General features: G+C 39.5%; 1 protein-coding gene across 6 annotated transcripts in view; it reads left to right on the plus strand.

Moving 5' to 3' along the window:
• The window catches only part of LOC141145285 (uncharacterized), a 577,610-nt gene that overhangs the window by 532,593 nt on the left and 26,990 nt on the right, over positions 1-18,027 (plus strand). For 5 of the 6 annotated variants that reach the window (XM_073631839.1, XM_073631840.1, XM_073631843.1 and 2 more), the window contains 2 exons: positions 3,368-3,461; positions 6,454-6,515. The exons of the other annotated variant lie outside the window; for it this stretch is intronic. In XM_073631839.1, coding sequence (XP_073487940.1) covers positions 3,368-3,461; positions 6,454-6,515 — 156 coding nt within the window. The remainder of the gene's footprint in view (positions 1-3,367; positions 3,462-6,453; positions 6,516-18,027) is intronic. 6 annotated transcript variants of the gene reach the window in all.

The following is an 18,027-nucleotide window of genomic DNA, read 5'->3' on the forward strand; positions in this document are numbered from 1 at the left end:
AAAGAATGGCAGTCTAGTATAAATATGGAGCGGCCCCAGGTCTTTTTTCACAATCCCCACCCCTATGTTTACTGTCAGCCAGGAATCCCCAGATGACAGTAGAATGGCTTCGAACTTCCCAACAACCAGCCGGAGGGGAAGCTGTAACATTCTGCTGCCAGAGGTTTGTCTCTGCTGAATTAAATTGTTTGCCAAACCATCTAATAAGCAATAGGTTTGGCTCGAATCAGCAGCTCATGCCTACTTATACAGTATCTCACAAAAGTGAGTACAGCCATCACATTTTTGTAAATTTATTATATTATAAATATTATATTGACACTTATACAAATGACACTTTGCTACCATGTAAATTAGTAAATGTACAGCTTGTATAATAGTGTAAATTTGCTGTCCCCTCAAAATAACTCAACACACTATTGCAAGCTCTAAAAAGCAGGGCCCTCTGATCCCTCCTGAATTGAATTGTATTGTAACTGTACTGTCTGCCCCATGTTGTAAAGCACTGCACAAACTGTTGGCGCTATATAAATCCTGCAAAATAATAATAACACACAGCCATTAATGTCTAAACCGCTGGCAACAAAAGTGAGTACACCCCTAAGTGAAAATGTCCAATGTGGGCCCAAAGTGTCAATATTTTGTGTGGCCACCATTATTTTCCAGCACTGCCTTAACCCTCTTGGGCATGGAGTTCACCAGAACTTCACAGGTTGCCACTGGAGTCCCCTTCCACTCCTCCATGAAGACATCACGGAGTTGGTGGATGTTAGAGACCTTGCGCTCCTCCACCTTCTGTTTGAGGATGCCCCACTGATGCTCAGTAGGGTTTAGGCCTGGAGACATGCTTGGCCAGTTCACCGCCTTTACCCTCAGCTTCTTTAGCAAGGCAGTGGTCATCTTGGAGGTGTGTTTGGGGTCATTATCATGTTGGAATACTGCCCTGCAGCCCAGTCTCCAAAGGGAAGGGATCATACTTTGCTTCAGTATGTCACAGTATATGTTGGCATTCATGGTTCCCTCAATGAACTGTAGCTACCCAGTGCCGGCAGCACTCATGCAGCCCCAGACCATGACACTCCCACCACCACCCTTATCTTTGTACTCCTCACCTGGTTGTGGCCACACACGCTTGACACCATCTGAACCAAAATAAGTTTATCTTGGTCTCATCAGACCACAGGACATGGTTCCATTAATCCATGCCCTTAGTCTGCTTGTCTTCAGCAAACTGTTTGCGGACTTTCTTCTACATCATCTTTAGAAGAGGTTTCCTTCAGGGATGACAGCCTTGCATACCAATTTGTCGTATGGTCTGAGCACTGACAGGCTGCAATGCTGGCAGCACTCATACGTCTATTTCCCAAAGACAACCTCTGGATATGATGCTGAGCACGTGCACTCAACTTCTTTGGTTGACCACGGCAAGGCCTGTTCTGAGTGGAACCTGAACTGTTAAACGGCTGTATGGTCTTGGCCACCGTGCTGCAACTCAGTTTCAGGGTCTTGGCAATCTTCTTATAGCCTTCTTCTTCTTATAGCCTAGACCACCTTTATGTAGAGCAACAATTCTTTTTTTCAGATCCTCAGAGTTCTTTGCCGTGATGTGCCATGTTGAACTTCCAGTGACCAGTATGAGAGAGTGAGAGCAATAACACCAAATTTAACACACCTGGTCCCCATTCACACCTGAGACCTTGTAACACTAATGAGTCACATGACACCAGGAATGGAAAAGGGCTATTTGGGCACAATGTTGACATTTTCACTTAGGGATATACTCATTTTTGTTGATAGCGGTTTAGACATTAATGGCTGTGTGTAGAGTTATTTTGAGGGGACAGCAAATTTACACTGTTATACGAGCTGTACACTCATTACATTGTAGCAAAATGCCATTTCTTCTGTGTTGTCACATGAAAATATATAATAAAATTTTTACAAAAATGTGAGGGGTGTACTCACTTTTGTGAAATACTGTAGCTCTGTTTTCACTCCTAGAAGCATAATTAAGTGGTGGGGGGAGTAAAGTTAAGGTGAGTATATGTTGCTGTGGGGGTTTGCATTGAAGTGAATTTGTTTCATCTTGTCCTGAATGAACAAATGACAGATTTACCTTAAATTTCATGTTACCTGCTGTTTAAGTTACTTCATTTCAATTCTTGACTAACGCTAATAAAGATAGTTTTGTGTATACATAGAATGACTACTTTTGCCTGGGATGCCTTTTAAACATATGAATTGTAAGGATATTAATATAAACCGTATTGTCTCAGCCAACAAGAATGTGCGAATGCATGTGGCTGAAGAACAGCATATTAATAATAGAGTACTGAAACAGGATGTTGGGAAAACATAAAACAAATAATGAATACACTGTTAATACTCAAAAAGATGAATTTTGCAGGTCTGGCTTCATCCATGCCTATAAATGTTTCATATTCTACATTTGAGACAGGGGACTGCAACAATTTACAACATGAAAGATTATGATGTCATCAAGTTATATTGAGAAGCTTTATCTGTACTAAAGTGCTTTTATTAAAGTTTATTATATCAAACCTCTTTTTGATGCATTGGTTCTGTAGGACAATGCTGAAGTTGGACACACAAAACAGTTACTCAAAAAGTTATTTTCTGTTGTGCTATGTCACACTTTGTGTTCCTTTTTTTTACAACACAAAGAAATGATTATGAAAAGCTGTGAAGGTTATAGTGTGTGGGTTCATAGATTGAAGAAATCTCAGTCATATATATTTTGCATTTTTGCTTTTGTATTTCTAATATACAAATCCTTTGGCCTTGCTGTTGATTTATAGTAAGCTTTTAATGTAATTAGAAAACACAAATAAGGCAAAGATGACTCTGGATACAGTACATGTGACATGTAGCCCACTTCTCCAGTCAATGCTTTGCATCAAGTGTTCCATAGCAACTACAGAATTGTTGTAGTATGTTTATTTTAGGATCATTCTGATTTATGTTGCTGATGTGGTTAACCTTTTACATCCATGCCTCTTTGAGCATAGCATTAGCCTATGTTTTACGACCTGGCCTGTGTCTGCTAAACTAAGTACATTTTGCCTTAGCAGATATGTTTTTCAGTGTATTTTTTCAAATTGTACCCAAATTGCCTGACGATGGGGAATCCTTGGTGTGTTGATGACATTTTCTTCACTAAGACAGAGAGCAAGGCTGGGTAACAAAGGAGAATGGGGTTTAGGTTTCCTGATTCCCTTTTATTTATTCTTTGAAATCTGTATATCATCCTTAAAAAAAAAAGTCTAATCCTACTTGAAATTATGTATACAGGTAAGGTTTTGTTGCTTGTAATTATTGTTCTAAAAATGTATATTTTTTACTACAGCAATTTCCAGAAAAGAGAAGATGCATTGCTAGCTGTGGTTAATAACCTTAAAGTTGATTTGGAGAAAATTAAAAGGGAAAATGAATATTTGAAGGTAATAATAAGGTTATATAAAATTTTATCTAAAAACCCCTTAAAATAGGTAATACACTTTTGGTTGTTATTACTCTTTTAATTTGGAATAATCTAGCTGATGAGGGAAACAAGCAGGGCTTTCACAAAAGTCCCAGGGGGACAGTGCCTGGGCCAGCCATTCCAGTTCAACAGCACCTTGCTTGCCACCATCCCAAAGAGATTAGTATGGGAAAAAAATCTCACTGATCATGATTTTTCAAACACCAGAAATTAATTAGTGTTTATTTTCCAATGATAACTTCTATATCTTTACAGTTGATTGTTTCATTGAATGGCTATGCAAAGCTTATAGAAAAGGCAACACTAGCACAGGACTCACTATTTTAGCATGGTGATTAGGATTGGTGAATATGGAGAACTGGCTGCTGGCAGGACCAAAAGACCTGCCAGTGTCTCTCAAGTAGATGTTCTAAAGCTAAAGAAATTAACACAAATGTGCTCAAGAGCTCTCATAGTCTCCATATGAGTTCAAATCAAATGTAAATATTGCTGAACACTTGTAAATGATTTTAGGTAGTACGTTTTGATTAATTCAACACATTTGGAAGCCATACACTCCATTTATCTTAAGCTCTGCAGTAGGTGTATTAGAATCAATTGTAAAATCCATCTACTTGTTTGAAAGAAACAGTCGGAGAGTGGCCAAGATTTTTTTTACCTGGATGTTTCCACAATTGCGATTGCTTCTCTCAGACAGGGACACAGATTATCCACCTTACACTAATGCTCCCATTGCAGTTATTCTGACATAAAACACTGATAAGCTCTGATGAAGTAAGTGCATGACTCCTGAAACATGTTGGCTTCCAGGACTTCATTGCTATATTATTAGATAGATTAGATTAGATCAGATTTACTACCTTAAAATACATACAAATACACATGTTCATCTAGAGATTCATATTTATAGGGTTCAGCAATGACAGCTTAACAAAACAAAAAAGTCCTTGGTGAGAAATTAATCTTATATTAAAATGTAACATTTTTCATATTATATAAGTTACAAACTTCTATTTTGATGATTTTATGTTATTTGAAGCAGCAATATAATCTGCTATGTCCTTTAAAATGTGTGTTTTATTTCTCCATTGTGTAAGGCTTTCAAAGCCAAGAAATACAGAGGGGAAGGATACACGGGCCTTTGATTTGTGGACTATACAGAACAACTGTAGCTCTGTATAAAAAGCACAGAGAATGTTGTCTTTAGCAGTGCCTTCTAGTTTTAAAGCAGAACTTCAGGAAAAAAATTGTTTTAAAATCTGAAATGTTCATTAGGAGGTGTATGACTCATTAGGTATGATTGTACTTTCTGTGATATTTACACTTTCATTGAGGTTGGAAGTACAGAGAGTGTGGCTATGAGGGCTGCAGCTCTCACACACAAAAGCCTCTGTGATGTGTGTCTGCCCCTCTCCCTTCCCTTCACCCATTCAAAGAAAACTTTGTTGCTTATGAATGGTTTACTGAATATAACGCGTTCTGTAAAGGGGAGGGGCAACCAAGCCTTAATGAATGTGTATATATTATAAAAAATGATAACAGTACTTTAACTGCATATACCTGCATATTAACAATGATAATTTAGTAAGATTGTGAACAAATGAGAAGAAGCATATGGAAAAGGACCAGCATTAAAAGGGAATCATTATTGACGTATAGCCTTAATGTGCTGGTTTCACTTAAGGCGGAGCTCCACCCAAAAGGGAATCTTCCTCCTCCCTCCTCTATTGCCACATTTGGCACCTTTTTGGGGGGAAGCAGATACCTGGTTTTGACAGGTACCCACTCCCACTTCCAGCTGAGTTTGCCGTGGCAAACTCGGCCGGAAGTTCGACCACTCTCCCCCCCCCCCCCCCCCCGCAGCCGACCCATACAGAGAACCGAGCGATTAGCACACGCGCAGTACGGAACTGGCTGTGAACCTGCAAGGCTTCACTGCAGGTTTCCCTTAGTGGTGATGGCAGCAGCTGATAGCAGATTGAAAAAATGACTCGGGTGTAGACACTGCTGGCTTCCTGGACAGGTAAGTGTCCTAGTATTAAAAGTCAGCAGGTACAGTATTTGTAGCTGCTGACTTTGAATTTTTTTCTGCAGGTGCCTATAGCTGCTCTTTAAAGGGATTTCTGATTTGTTGTTATGGTTTCTTCTTTTTTTTACAATTTGCTCCAAGTACTGTTTATAGCATGTGTAAATAAAAAAACAACCTGTTCTTTTTTTCGAATGCATATTAAAGTTACCCAGTTACCCAAGGGAAAAAAAGTAATCCCCCCCCCCCCTAAATTACAAAGTTTCATACTTACCCTTTAAGCAGGTGTTGTGTTAAATCACTCTCCAGGTATGTCTTATAGCATTTCCCTCGCTAGGTGCAGTGGTTCCTTCCACCAGCTGCTACAGCACTGCAGAACATCTTAAAAAAGAAGTATGGACAAAGCAAACATTTATACTCACCTAGGTGGATGCAACTGCCGGCTCTACAGTGAGAACTGAGGGATCAAACACTGCTGATCACTCAGTTCTCCCCCTACGTTCTGAGCAGAGAGCTGTGACTGTCAGTCATCAACTTTCTGCTCTGTCTCTCCAGCGCTCACTGGAGCGCTGGGCTGAGGAGGGGGTGGGAGTGGTTGGCCCAGGCTCTCAGCAGATAGCTGACAGGCTGAGCCAGGTGCTGATCAAGGCATCTGGGTGGATCCCATGATGGTCAGGATCTTTACTGAGCCAGGACCAGCTGAGTGAAGTCTAAAGTCAGTTTGTTCTGCACTTCTGTGACCTACAGGAGAAGTATAGCTAAAATAGCTTTAACTATACTTTTCCTTTAACCCCTGAACCTATATTGGTAGCATTAGGGATGGTGGAGCAGTATTAGGCCTTGTGGTCATGCTCAGTTTTTCATACTAGCATTAAGTTTACATTACTTTTATGATGAAGCTGTTTCATCGTTTTTGTTTTTAAAGGAAAATTGTGTTGAACAGCAAGAACTGAATATGAAACTTAGAAGACAGCTGGAGACACAGGAGTAAGTCTTGCATACTTGTATTTAGTCAACATTCAGTTTCATACTATCCAAACATCCTGGAGCAAAGCCTTTTGCAGGCAAATATTCTAATACAATCTGCCTTTATCTCTTTCTATGAAACAGACAAACCTTGTAAGGGAATAGCTGTAAATAATTTTATGTGCAGCAAATACAGTATCTCACAAAAGTGAATACACCCCTCACATTTTTGTAAATATTTTATTATATCTTTTCATGTGACAACACTGAAGAAATGACACTTTGCTACAATGTAAAGTAGTGAGTGTACAGCTTGTATAAGTGTGTAAATTTGCTGTCCCCTCAAAATAACTCAACACACATCCATTAATGTCTAAACCACTGGCAACAAAAGTGACTACACCCCTAAGTGAATATGTCCAAATTGGGCCCAATTAGCCATTTTCCCTCCCCGGTGTCATGTGATTCATCAGTGTTACCACTAGAGTGCCAAGACCCTGAAACTGTGCTGCAGAACAGTGGCCAAGACCATACAGCGGTTTAACAGGACAGGTTCCACTCAGAACAGACCTCGCCATGGCCAACCAAAGACGCTGAGTGCACGTGCTCAGCATCATATCCAGAGGTTAATAATTATAGTTAATCACTCATATGGCACAAGATTCATTGTAAAAAAAAAAAAAAGGAACCCTTTAGGTCAGACTTTGGAGGCAGATTGGAACAACACTATGCTTTCTGAAAGTAAATAGTAGGTTTTCTGGATGACCACCCTTCTTATAGGTACACCAACAGGACCCTCAGATATCTGGAGTCACCATGAAACAAGCAGGTTGTGCATTCTTAAAATGTCTGCCTTTATTATGTGTGTTACAGCTTATATATGGTTCAACATACCAATAGAAATCAGGGAGAGGGAGTGGTTAGTAAATGATGTAGTGGTATAAAATATATGGTTATACAAGTCAATGACCCTTTAATATATATATAGAGTACAGTGCTTGTGGAAGCATCTTTCTAAGCATTCTTTTATAGTTGGAGATTTAAGCTATATTGTATACTGAAATTGCAGAGCATATCAAAGCACATCAGTCACAATGGTTTGGGCATATTACTACACTTTTTATAAAAATTTAAATTTTATTAAACATCAATATATGCACATATACAATATTAAATATTCGTAAAAAGGTGTTGTCCACTAGCGGCCACCTAATGGCCAGAAATGGAGGACGTTACATATACCCAATGGGAGAGAAAATTAAGTTTCAACAGTATGACATTAGAACATGCATGAACCCCTATGCGTCAACACGTTTCACTGAATCGCCTCCTCAGGCTATACATGGGGGGTATAGGAACAAATCTCACTGATCCGGACATATGCCACCGCCTGCACAGGACCTTCCCTGGATGGGCGCCACAGCACCGAGATAACCAGACCTAGGGTCCAAAGTTGAAATACATTATCTCACAAAAAGTGAGTACACCCCTCACATTTTTGTAAATAGTTTATTATATTTTTTCATGGGACAACATTGAAGAAATGACACTTTGCTACAATGTAAAGTAGTGAGTGTACAGCTTGTATAACAGTGTCAATTTGCTGTCCCCTCAAAATAACTCTACATACACCCATAAATGTGTAAACCGCTGGCAACAAAAGTGAGTACACCCCTGAGTAAAAATGTCCAAATTGAGCCCAATTAGCCATTTTCCCTCCTTGGTGTCATGTGACTCGTTAGTGTTACAAGGTCTTAGATGTGAATGGGGAGCAGGTATGTTAAATTTGGTGTTATCACTCTCACTCTCTCATACTGGTCACTGGAAGTTCAACATGGCACCTCTCGGAGGATCTGAAAAAAAGAATGGTTGCTCTACATAAAGATGGCCTAGGCTATAAGAAGATTGCCAAGACCCTAAAACTGAGCTGCAGCATGGTGGCCAAGAACATACAGGGGTTTAACAGGACAGGTTCCATTTAGAACAGGCCTCACCATAGTCAACCAAAGAAGTTGAGTGCACGTGCTCAGCATCATATCCAGAGGTTGTCTTTGGAAAATAGATGTATGAGTGCTGCCAGCATTGCTGCAGAGATTGCAGGGGTAGGGGGATCAGCCTGTCAGTGCTCAGACCATACGCTGCACACTGCATCAAATTGGTCTACATGGCCATTGTTTCAGAAGGAAGCCTCTTCTAAAGATGATGCACAAGAAAGCCCGCAAAATGTTTGCTGAAGACAAGCAGACTAAGGACAATGGATTACTGGAACCGTGTCCAGTGGTCTGATGAGACCAAGGTAAACTTATTTGGTTCAGATGGTGTCAAGCATGTGTTGTGGCAACCAGGTGAGGAGTACAAAGACAAATGTGTCTTGCCCACTGTCAAGCATGGTGGTGGGAGTGTCATGGCCTGGGGCTGCATGAGTGCTGCTGGCACTAGGGAGCTACAGTTCATTGAGGGAACTATGAATGCCAACATGTACTGTGACATACTGAAGCAGAGCATGATCCCCTCCCTTCGGAGACTGGGCCACAGGGCAGTATTTCAACATAACGACCCCAAACACACCTCCAAGATGACCACTGCCTTGCTAAAGAAGCTGAGGGTAAAGGTGATGGACTGGCCAAGCATGTCCCCAGACCTAAACCCTATTCAGCATCTGTGGGGCATCCTCAAACAGAAGGTGGAGGAGCGCAAGGTCTCTAACATCCACCAGCTCTGTGATGTCATCATGTAGGAGTAGAAGAGGACTCCAGTGGCAACCTGTGAAGCTCTGGTGAACTCCATGCCCAAGAGGGTTAAGGCAGTGCTGGAAAATAATGGTGGCCACACAAAATATTGACACTTTGGGCCCAATTTGGACCTTTTCACTTAGGGGTGTACTCACTTTTGTTGCCAGAGACATTAACCTCCCTGGCGGTATGATTCTTTCTGATTTTAGGTGCTGAAAGAGGTACAATTATTTTGCATGGAAATTTGGCGTTTTATATTGTAGGCCTGTAATTCTTAACAATAACACACTTAAATCTGTCCAAACAAGAGTCTAGTAGATATCCCGGGTATGATAAAGTTTGAAACACAAAAACATAAATTATAATATAATAAAAAAAAAATAATAATTAAAAAAAATAAAAATAAATAGTAATAAAATAAATTTCCCCACAATTCACTATCGCTCAATTCTGCAAGTGTTCTAATTTACTATCGCTGTTTTCTAGCTGGTCTAAAGCCATTTTTGACGTAAAGGGACACTTTTTGGTTGCTATGGACAATCTCCAGTTTCCAGGCAGAAAGAACAGTATATGCAATATAAAACTGCATGCAGGGCATGGGCCAGAGCACTGGGGACAAATGGGATGTGAAATGATTTCATACAGTACTGTAATCTGTAAGATTACAGTACTGTATGTGTTATGCTTTTTACATTTTTTTGAATTTGCCGCCAGGCTCCGCCCCCGTGCGTCGCAACGCTCGCAGGGAACGGAGCCTGGCACAGAGAGGCTTCGGAGGAGGACGGAGCCCACGGACACTGCGGGGGACATCGCAGGATCCCGGGGACAAGGTAAGTAAGGAGGCACCAGGATCCTGCGATGCAATCCCGAGTGTGGCTCGGGGTTACCGCTAATGATCCTGAATTTTAACCCCGAGCCACACTCGGGAATACCGCCAGGGAGGTTAATGGCTGTGTGTTGAATTATTTTGAGGGGACAGCAAATTTACACTGTTATATAAGCTGTACACTCACTACTTTACATTGTAGCAAAGTGTATTTTTTTTCAGTGTCGTCACATGAAAAGATATAATAAAATATTTACAAAATTGTAAGGGGTGCACTCCCTTTTGTGAGATACTGTACATTGTTGTCCATCATATGGTAGGCCCTGCTGACACTCATCTAATACTGGAATGGCCAAATAAAAGTGAGCAAATCCATTTAAGTTAGTAGAAAATATAAAACACTCGAAGATGAGGATTCTCTTGAATTGATACTAAACATTTGTTTTGTAAATATATGTAATATCCACTATTTAACCTTTTGCCTCCCACGTAACACATATGTGCTACAGCACAGAGGGTGGGCTTTAATACCCACATAGAACACACTTGCATTCATTGATGACTGAGGTTTCTGTGATGAGTGATGTACTCACTCCACAGTGACTGAGCTGTCATAGACAATTGCATGGTCGTTGGATTGTGCAGTCCTTCCCACCCCCCGAGCATAAAGACGCAGTTAAAGGGATGCTGGGGCTGGGCCGGAATGTGTTAAATATATATATGTACTGTTTTTACACTACTCTCATTTTAATATCAAATCAGAAATCTTTTTTGGGATGATATTACTGTATATAGAATTTATTTTCCTAAATCCACCACATCTTGTCATTCTTAAATCTGATTTAAAATGGTTTGTTTAAGACGTATATTTTCCAGTTTTATGTTTTTTTTTTCTGTTCATGGCTCCACCTGCACCATGCTGCCAATTAAGTTTGATATTCTGGAAATGCAAAGTGTTAAGACATTATTCTGATTGTATTACAATATATTACACATTTTTTAACCACTTGGAGCTGCTTTTCTCTAGTCAGTGGTTCAGCTTATAGACCCAAACAAAGCTTACTGTTCCAAAACATTTTAACAAAATGATGCTAAAATGAAACTGTGGGAAACATGAAAATACAGCAGTATAAGTAGTCAGCATTTGTCTCTTCAATGCTGTCTGCAGTTACACCCACCTCATCTCCTTTTCCTGATTGTGGTGAACAGGTAAGCCACTTCCCCCAAAGTAAAGGGTAATGCTTGTGGTATGAGAAATCTTTAAAGGAGTTGTAAACCTTTTGTTTTTTTTTTTTTAATTTAAACAATAAACAGGTTTATACTTACCTGCTCTGTGCAGTTGTGTTGCACAGAGCAGCCCCAATCCTCCTTTTCTGAAGTCCCCTGCCGTCACTCTATGCCCCTTCTCTTCTCTGTGTGCCAGATTATGGGTGCAATCTCGGGCTCCTGCAGACTGTCTGTGTAGCTGTCTGCCCATACCTCTTACTGGGGCAGTAGCTGAATGACAGGAAGAATCAATTACTAGAGTGCTCACCAGCACCCTGGTAGTTTATTGAGAACTACAAAGAAAGACTGTTGGTACTTGTAGTTTATTCATTCACAGAACTCTGAATGAATGACGCGGCCGTGTTATTTTCAAATTGTGACAACAGGTATGGGGAGATGCCTGCTGTCACAATTAGAAGGGGGATAAGGGAGGGGCTGCAGGAGCGGGTACATGTTCCACCCTAAAAATGGGATGAAATTATCCTTTAATGTAGGTACCGCATTTAGATAAAAAATGTTTTCCCTTTAGAACCACTTTAAGCATGCCCAGACATTTTTACAAGGAGACTGTTGGACGCACCTATGTCTGTGTGTGTACCAACCATTGCAATGTGAGTATTTCCATTGCTACTTCAGCAGGGCTGTGGATTACACTTGGAATGCAAATGCAATTAGCTGGATGACATTTAGTTTGCTAAAGTTCTGTAAGTATTAAGCAACTGCCTTTATGGTACACCAAACCCATGCACTGCGTGTGTCAGCACAGGTGTTTTTCGTTTCCATCAGGGCATTATGACAGGGGGACAATGCAGGGGCACAATTGGGAGACAGTTGTCACCCATAACCTTCATAACCTTGAACAAGAACCTTTTTGGAAGGATCAGCAGGTGTTTCTTTGAAGAAAGATGTAATTTTAAAATGATTGAAAATAACTTTTATATTTCCAATAACATTTAAGGTTATTTAAGATTTTAGTGCTTGGTCTAGATCTGCTTAAAGTAAATAGTGTGTGTTCTTATTAACCCAGCACCACTTTTTAGTATTTTTATGGTCTTTCCAAGTAAATGTAACATTTGTAAATGCCTATGTACAAATCGTTACCTTTTACTATTGCAATGATTACAGCAGTTTCTGATATAAGTGCTGTATGTTGAAACTAATGCAGCCAGTGAGAATTCTACTGCCATATTGCAATTAAGCATGTTCTCGTTCTCAGCAATGTATTTGGCTCACTGCTGGAACCCTTAAACGAAGCCAGTAAATCTGACAAAATGCCGAATATTCATTCATCTCTGATAAATCACATCAAAGTTGTGAACGAAGCATAAATCTAGATAAAATTGAGCTTTTGAGAATTGCAAATTTAATACAATTTAATTGCAGGATTTTCACATCCCAGGAAAACTGCACTTTAGTAAATTGTGATCTTCATATTAAAGCACGCCAGGCTGAGAGTGCAGGGTTTTATTATAAAGATGTCAGTTAGTTTGAAACATAAACATATTTGCAGTTCCAATATTAGCGCTTCCAGTGATCAATGGCAGGGCGAGTGGAGTACATTAGAATTTGTTTCTGATCAGCAGAATGCAATTATTTACAAAAACTCAAAACAGAAAGCAAACTTGTAAGAGAAAGAGGAAGAGTTATAGCTTTCTTACAGCGCAGGTAATTTTAATATAGACGAGATTGGTCCAAGTCCTGCCGTTTGGACTGATAGATCATCTCGCAGAACTATCATTTCAATAATCTCAATGACAGTGCTGCACTGGATACTTGGTACACTATTATAAATTAAATTTATGGCAAATGTCATTGCTGAGAATATGGAGAGAAATCCGTCATTTGTGTTTGTGGAAGTTAAGATAGGGGAAAAAAAATTTAAGATTCTGTGACAAAACATAACAAAAATGATGTATAGGTCGTGGCAATATTACCAGTTGTATGCAATTTCCTTTTTCCATTACAATTTCATTAATATACCGGAGTCACAACTGAGTATGCTATAGCGGCACAGCATGTTCTCAGAAGAAATAAGCACATACCTAGATGCCCAATGATAAGAGGAAATGGTAGGTTTGTTACTTGAAGCGGAAACGGATTCAGCTTTGTATGACAAATTTGCTTTGGCTCAGTGCTGAATGTGCGGATGGGAGCCATGTTTATCCAGTGCTATTCTTAAAGGATTGTGAAATACATTCTGTGAGAGGAGTGAGAGAAAGCACAGCAGGTATGCTATAGAAGATGCTGCTGAAATGTTGCAGCTCTGATTAGAACACGGCTGAGTTAAGCATGGATACACGGAATACACATCAATCAATAGAACTGAGATGTCTCCTCTAGAACTCATTACATGGCACAGAGTTAGATACATTATTACCACATTACTGATTTTAAAGTATTTGTCCACCTTCATTTGACCGCTCCTGTTTGAGGCTGGGGTGGGTAGGCCCACATAAAATCAACAAAAATGTGTTTGATGCATAATTGAAACAACGGAACTACAAAGCTATTTTCGTTAGTTGATTTGTACAAAGAAAAATATAGATTATATTAGTTGCAATAAATTAGGCAGATAGTTTCACAAAGTTAATATAATGAAGTTGCTTATGAAGTTTCCGACTTGTTAAAGGATTGAGTAGCCGCTTTACACAGAACGATTTAAACATAAGAAACGCACACATGGACATTATGCATTTTTTACACCCAAATAACAAAGTAAAACATCACAATTTAAAAATAGCAAGTATTTTGTTAATGTCTATCAAGCTATTACTTCCAAGGGAGAATGCGTCCAATGAAGAGGGAGGCCCATGAAACTATAATTCTGCCGCTGATCATTTTCAAGAATCAAGTTCCTTTAGGCAAACCTCATATTTTCCTTCAGCCATGGCCTTTGGCCACGTGGAGGATGTAATTCTGGTTCTGCGTTTTGCCTGAGGGCCCCTTCACTGTTGCACATACATCGGTACAACTCCCTGGGAAGACTCCCAAGGGGCATCCATATAGGGAGGTCAAACCACCTCATGTGTCAATTTCAAGAAGCAATGGTCATAGTTTGAGGTGCTTCCAGAGTACAACCTTCCACCTTCCATGAGGAATCTCATTTCTGCTGCCCCCACCCACAGAAACTCAACTAACACTTTCCCGCTGTTAATCATTATGGTTTACAGCCTTGTCTCCCATTAGTTTAGCAATCTTTTACTACCTATTTTCTTCAGTCTTTGGTCTCTCAATGCACTCAGTTCCTATTCGATACTACCATTTTCTTTCATTTAGAAGGACAGATCTTAAAGGGCTGTAAACACGGGCTGAATGTCGGGCTTAGGAATAGAAACAAGCCGACAATCGGCTCATGTGTGCAGCAGTTGGTCTGACAGAAGTGTTCGGCCGGCTTCTGACAGAAGGGGCATGGCTGAAAAAGGTCTGCCGATCAGCGCTCTCAGCCAATGGCTAAGAGTGCTGACCGGTGTGTTCTGGTGGTGGCGCCGCCCCCCTGTCAGAACACAATAGCTCAGCAGGGGAGATCACTGTACTAAGATCGGATTGTTAGTACAGTGGCTCCTCCTGAGCTCTTCAGTTTTCTTTTTTCGTTCAGTCGGCTGGGTTGAACAAAAATAAACTGTTAGTGTGTACCAGGCTTAAAACTTACCAATTCACAATCAGCAGAAAATCAATTAGTAAGAAGCTCGGATCCAAGCTGGATAGGGAGGAAAAGTAGATCTGATCAGATCTGTCACCTGTCATCTGTGCTGAAATATGAAAAGATAAACATGATGGTCGTGGAAAAGAAAGGACAGTGGGTAAAGTCCTGCTAGGTATAGCTATGTAAAACATTAAAAATAAGTGTCTATAAAGTTTAAAATCCAGTACTAAACCAGTCTCACCCTGCTCTGAGCATGCTTAGTTGCTCTCTTTTTTTTTTTTTTTTTTGGCACTGTCAAATAAATCTGAGACTTAAGAGGCTGATCTGCTGACAGCCTAAAGATTTTCTGCTGCTCAGGGGCTCTGAGCTTCAGAAAAATGGCAGCCTCCAGCAAGAAGAAACAGGAGCAATGCTGGAGGCAATTTACAACACACTCATTTACATAGCATAATTATTAGTGTGGAATGTTTGTTCCTTGCTAAAGAACATTATTTTTAATCAAGTTGTTATGGGTAAAGCTCAGTCTGATACTGTAGGCCCAATGTGTTCGCATAGTGTAGAGGGACGGTACAGCTGTTTTAGAAATGGTAGAGACTTTCAGAAGACCTTGATCTTAAGAAAAGTGAATAGAAAGTATTTCTTAAAAACTGGACATACAGGCAAATTGCGGGAAAATCGTTCACCGTTTTATTATTTCTGACACATTCTAATTTTTATGTGTCCATTTACATATAAAACATTGTTATTCCAATCATTGCTAGTCCTTTTTCCACAATGTCTAGAAAAAGGATCCTGGCACTGTATGTAGTAGCTGGTAAAACCCTATTTAAATTACTATTACTAATATTTTCTGTACCTATGACTTGTAGAAAGAATTCTATTTTTTTCTGCTGTGTCACATTGGGGGGTTCCTATATTAGTGACAACTGTTAAAATGTTGGATTTATCATCACTTTCAGTCCCTATATGTATGCAGAAGGGCCACAGACAGCAATATAAACATAGGAGAAGGTGGACAATTTTTCACTTTTATGCCAATAAACATAACCTTTGTGTCAGAACAGAACAGAACAGAACATTATTCCAGAATCTTTGTAACATGTTCTAAAGGACATTTGCAGAATTGAGACCTGCAGCAATGCATTATAGGCACCATTTTTGCTCATTGGTTTCTTATAGTGGAGACACGTCCTTCACCATTTCACACTGTGGGCTTACTGTGATATCCCACTCCTATGTATGATATTCCACTCCTATGTATGGTGGCAACAGTGCTGTGTTACTAAAGCAAAATAGGCTGTTCACTTTGCATGGAAGTAGTACAATGCAAGAGAATTTTCCCCAGAGTGTAGTGTATGAGGTTAACCTCTGTTGATGCCCATCATCCAACCATTTGTAAGTAAACATGCTGTTTCTTTTTATTTTCTGTGCACGTAATTGGGTATTTTTTGACAGATGAAATTTCACCACATTTACTTATTCCCTTGCACTGTGCAACTTCCTTGTGAAGTGAACAGACTGCATGCCTGTAGTAAATCAACCTCTGCTAATATTACCGTGGATTGAAAAAACACCTAAGCCTTTAGAAAACTTTTTCAGTTAAAATAATCTCTACAGTTCTTCTTCCAACGTATTCTGATTAGTTCCTTTGCCCAGAGCATGGTTTATATGACCAGACCTTTCTTGAGAAGAACAGATTTTAGTAGTAACCAAATGTGTCTGCCTTTTAATAGGGTATGACACCTTCAAAGCAGACCTTTAATCTGTTACCACTGATTGGAATACTTGCGTCCAATAACCAACTATGCAAGATATCATTATCAAAATAGTACACATACTTTTCCCAGCAAGGATATTAAGTAAACCATTTGTTTAGTAAAGATAGAAGTATAAAAATGTTTTACAAGATGGCGTTCAGAACACATTTTGGGAGACATTTATTAAGAAATCTAGGTAACACCAAATGGTTCAAAAACTTTATCCTTGTTATGGTAAATCCCAATGAGGTGCATCTAGTTGGATCTACTTATGGAAAATTTAGATGTTAATAATAGGGACCCTATGAATGATTTACATGTAGTGTTTAGATATAATTGTACAGAATTTGTATTAGGCATTGGGTGCTGTTAATAATGCTGTGGGGTTCTGATGGCATACAAAGAATATTGTAAGATGCTGGGAGTTGTAATTTAGCAGCAGACGGTCTGCTGAATGTTTCCTCCCTGTGGAGTGCTTCTGATATATCTATCATTGTCCCTTTCTGTGATTGATAGTTTAATAATGTTTCTGGGAACAGCAAAACTGTGACACACACAAGCTGTGGATCCAGTTCTCAATAAGAGAGAGCCATATTTCCAAAGTAAATTGTCTATAGGCACATTTTGGGCACACACTGTGTTTGTTGACAAATGAAGTATTGCGGTGCTTGAAGGGGCACCCGCTGGTAACAGGCAAGCTTTTATAAAAATGCTCCGTGAAAATGGTGCTGTTGTTGTTATGCACACGGTCAAGCAGAAACCATTTACATACTTAAAAAAAATAATAATAATTTGTTACTAATAAGTGCTGCAATTATCAATATTCTGTGGGAGACGAAGCATGTTAGAAACATATGCTATATTAATTACTTAAATGTGTTATGTTTGGATAGTTTAAATTGTTTGATGGCCTAAATTATTTTGTGCTGGGATTGTAAGATAATGATGTCCGATGCCACTGTCTGATCTATGTATATGCAAGTTTTTTTAAGAAGCAGTAATATTAAGTTAAATACCCTCAGGCACCTTCAGATACCTTCATTCTGCTTCTTAATTCCCCACATTTATACTTCAGATAGAGCAAGGAAAAAGTTAAAATTGACAGGTTTTGATTTTTGTTGTTTTTTTGTCTCTATTGCAGAGATTTTACTTCCCTTCCTGTCCCAGTGATACTTGCACAAAAAAGGAAGAGGGCATGTGTCCTAGGGAAAAGAAAGCATGAATTGTAATAACATCATCTGAGGTTTTAACCCTTCCTCACTCATTATACCAATGTGTATGTCTGTGTCTCTATGGGAGAGATTTCTTA

This window comes from Aquarana catesbeiana, linkage group LG05 (genome assembly GCF_042186555.1).
Source record: "Aquarana catesbeiana isolate 2022-GZ linkage group LG05, ASM4218655v1, whole genome shotgun sequence".
NCBI classification, from domain to species: Eukaryota; Metazoa; Chordata; class Amphibia; order Anura; family Ranidae; genus Aquarana; species Aquarana catesbeiana.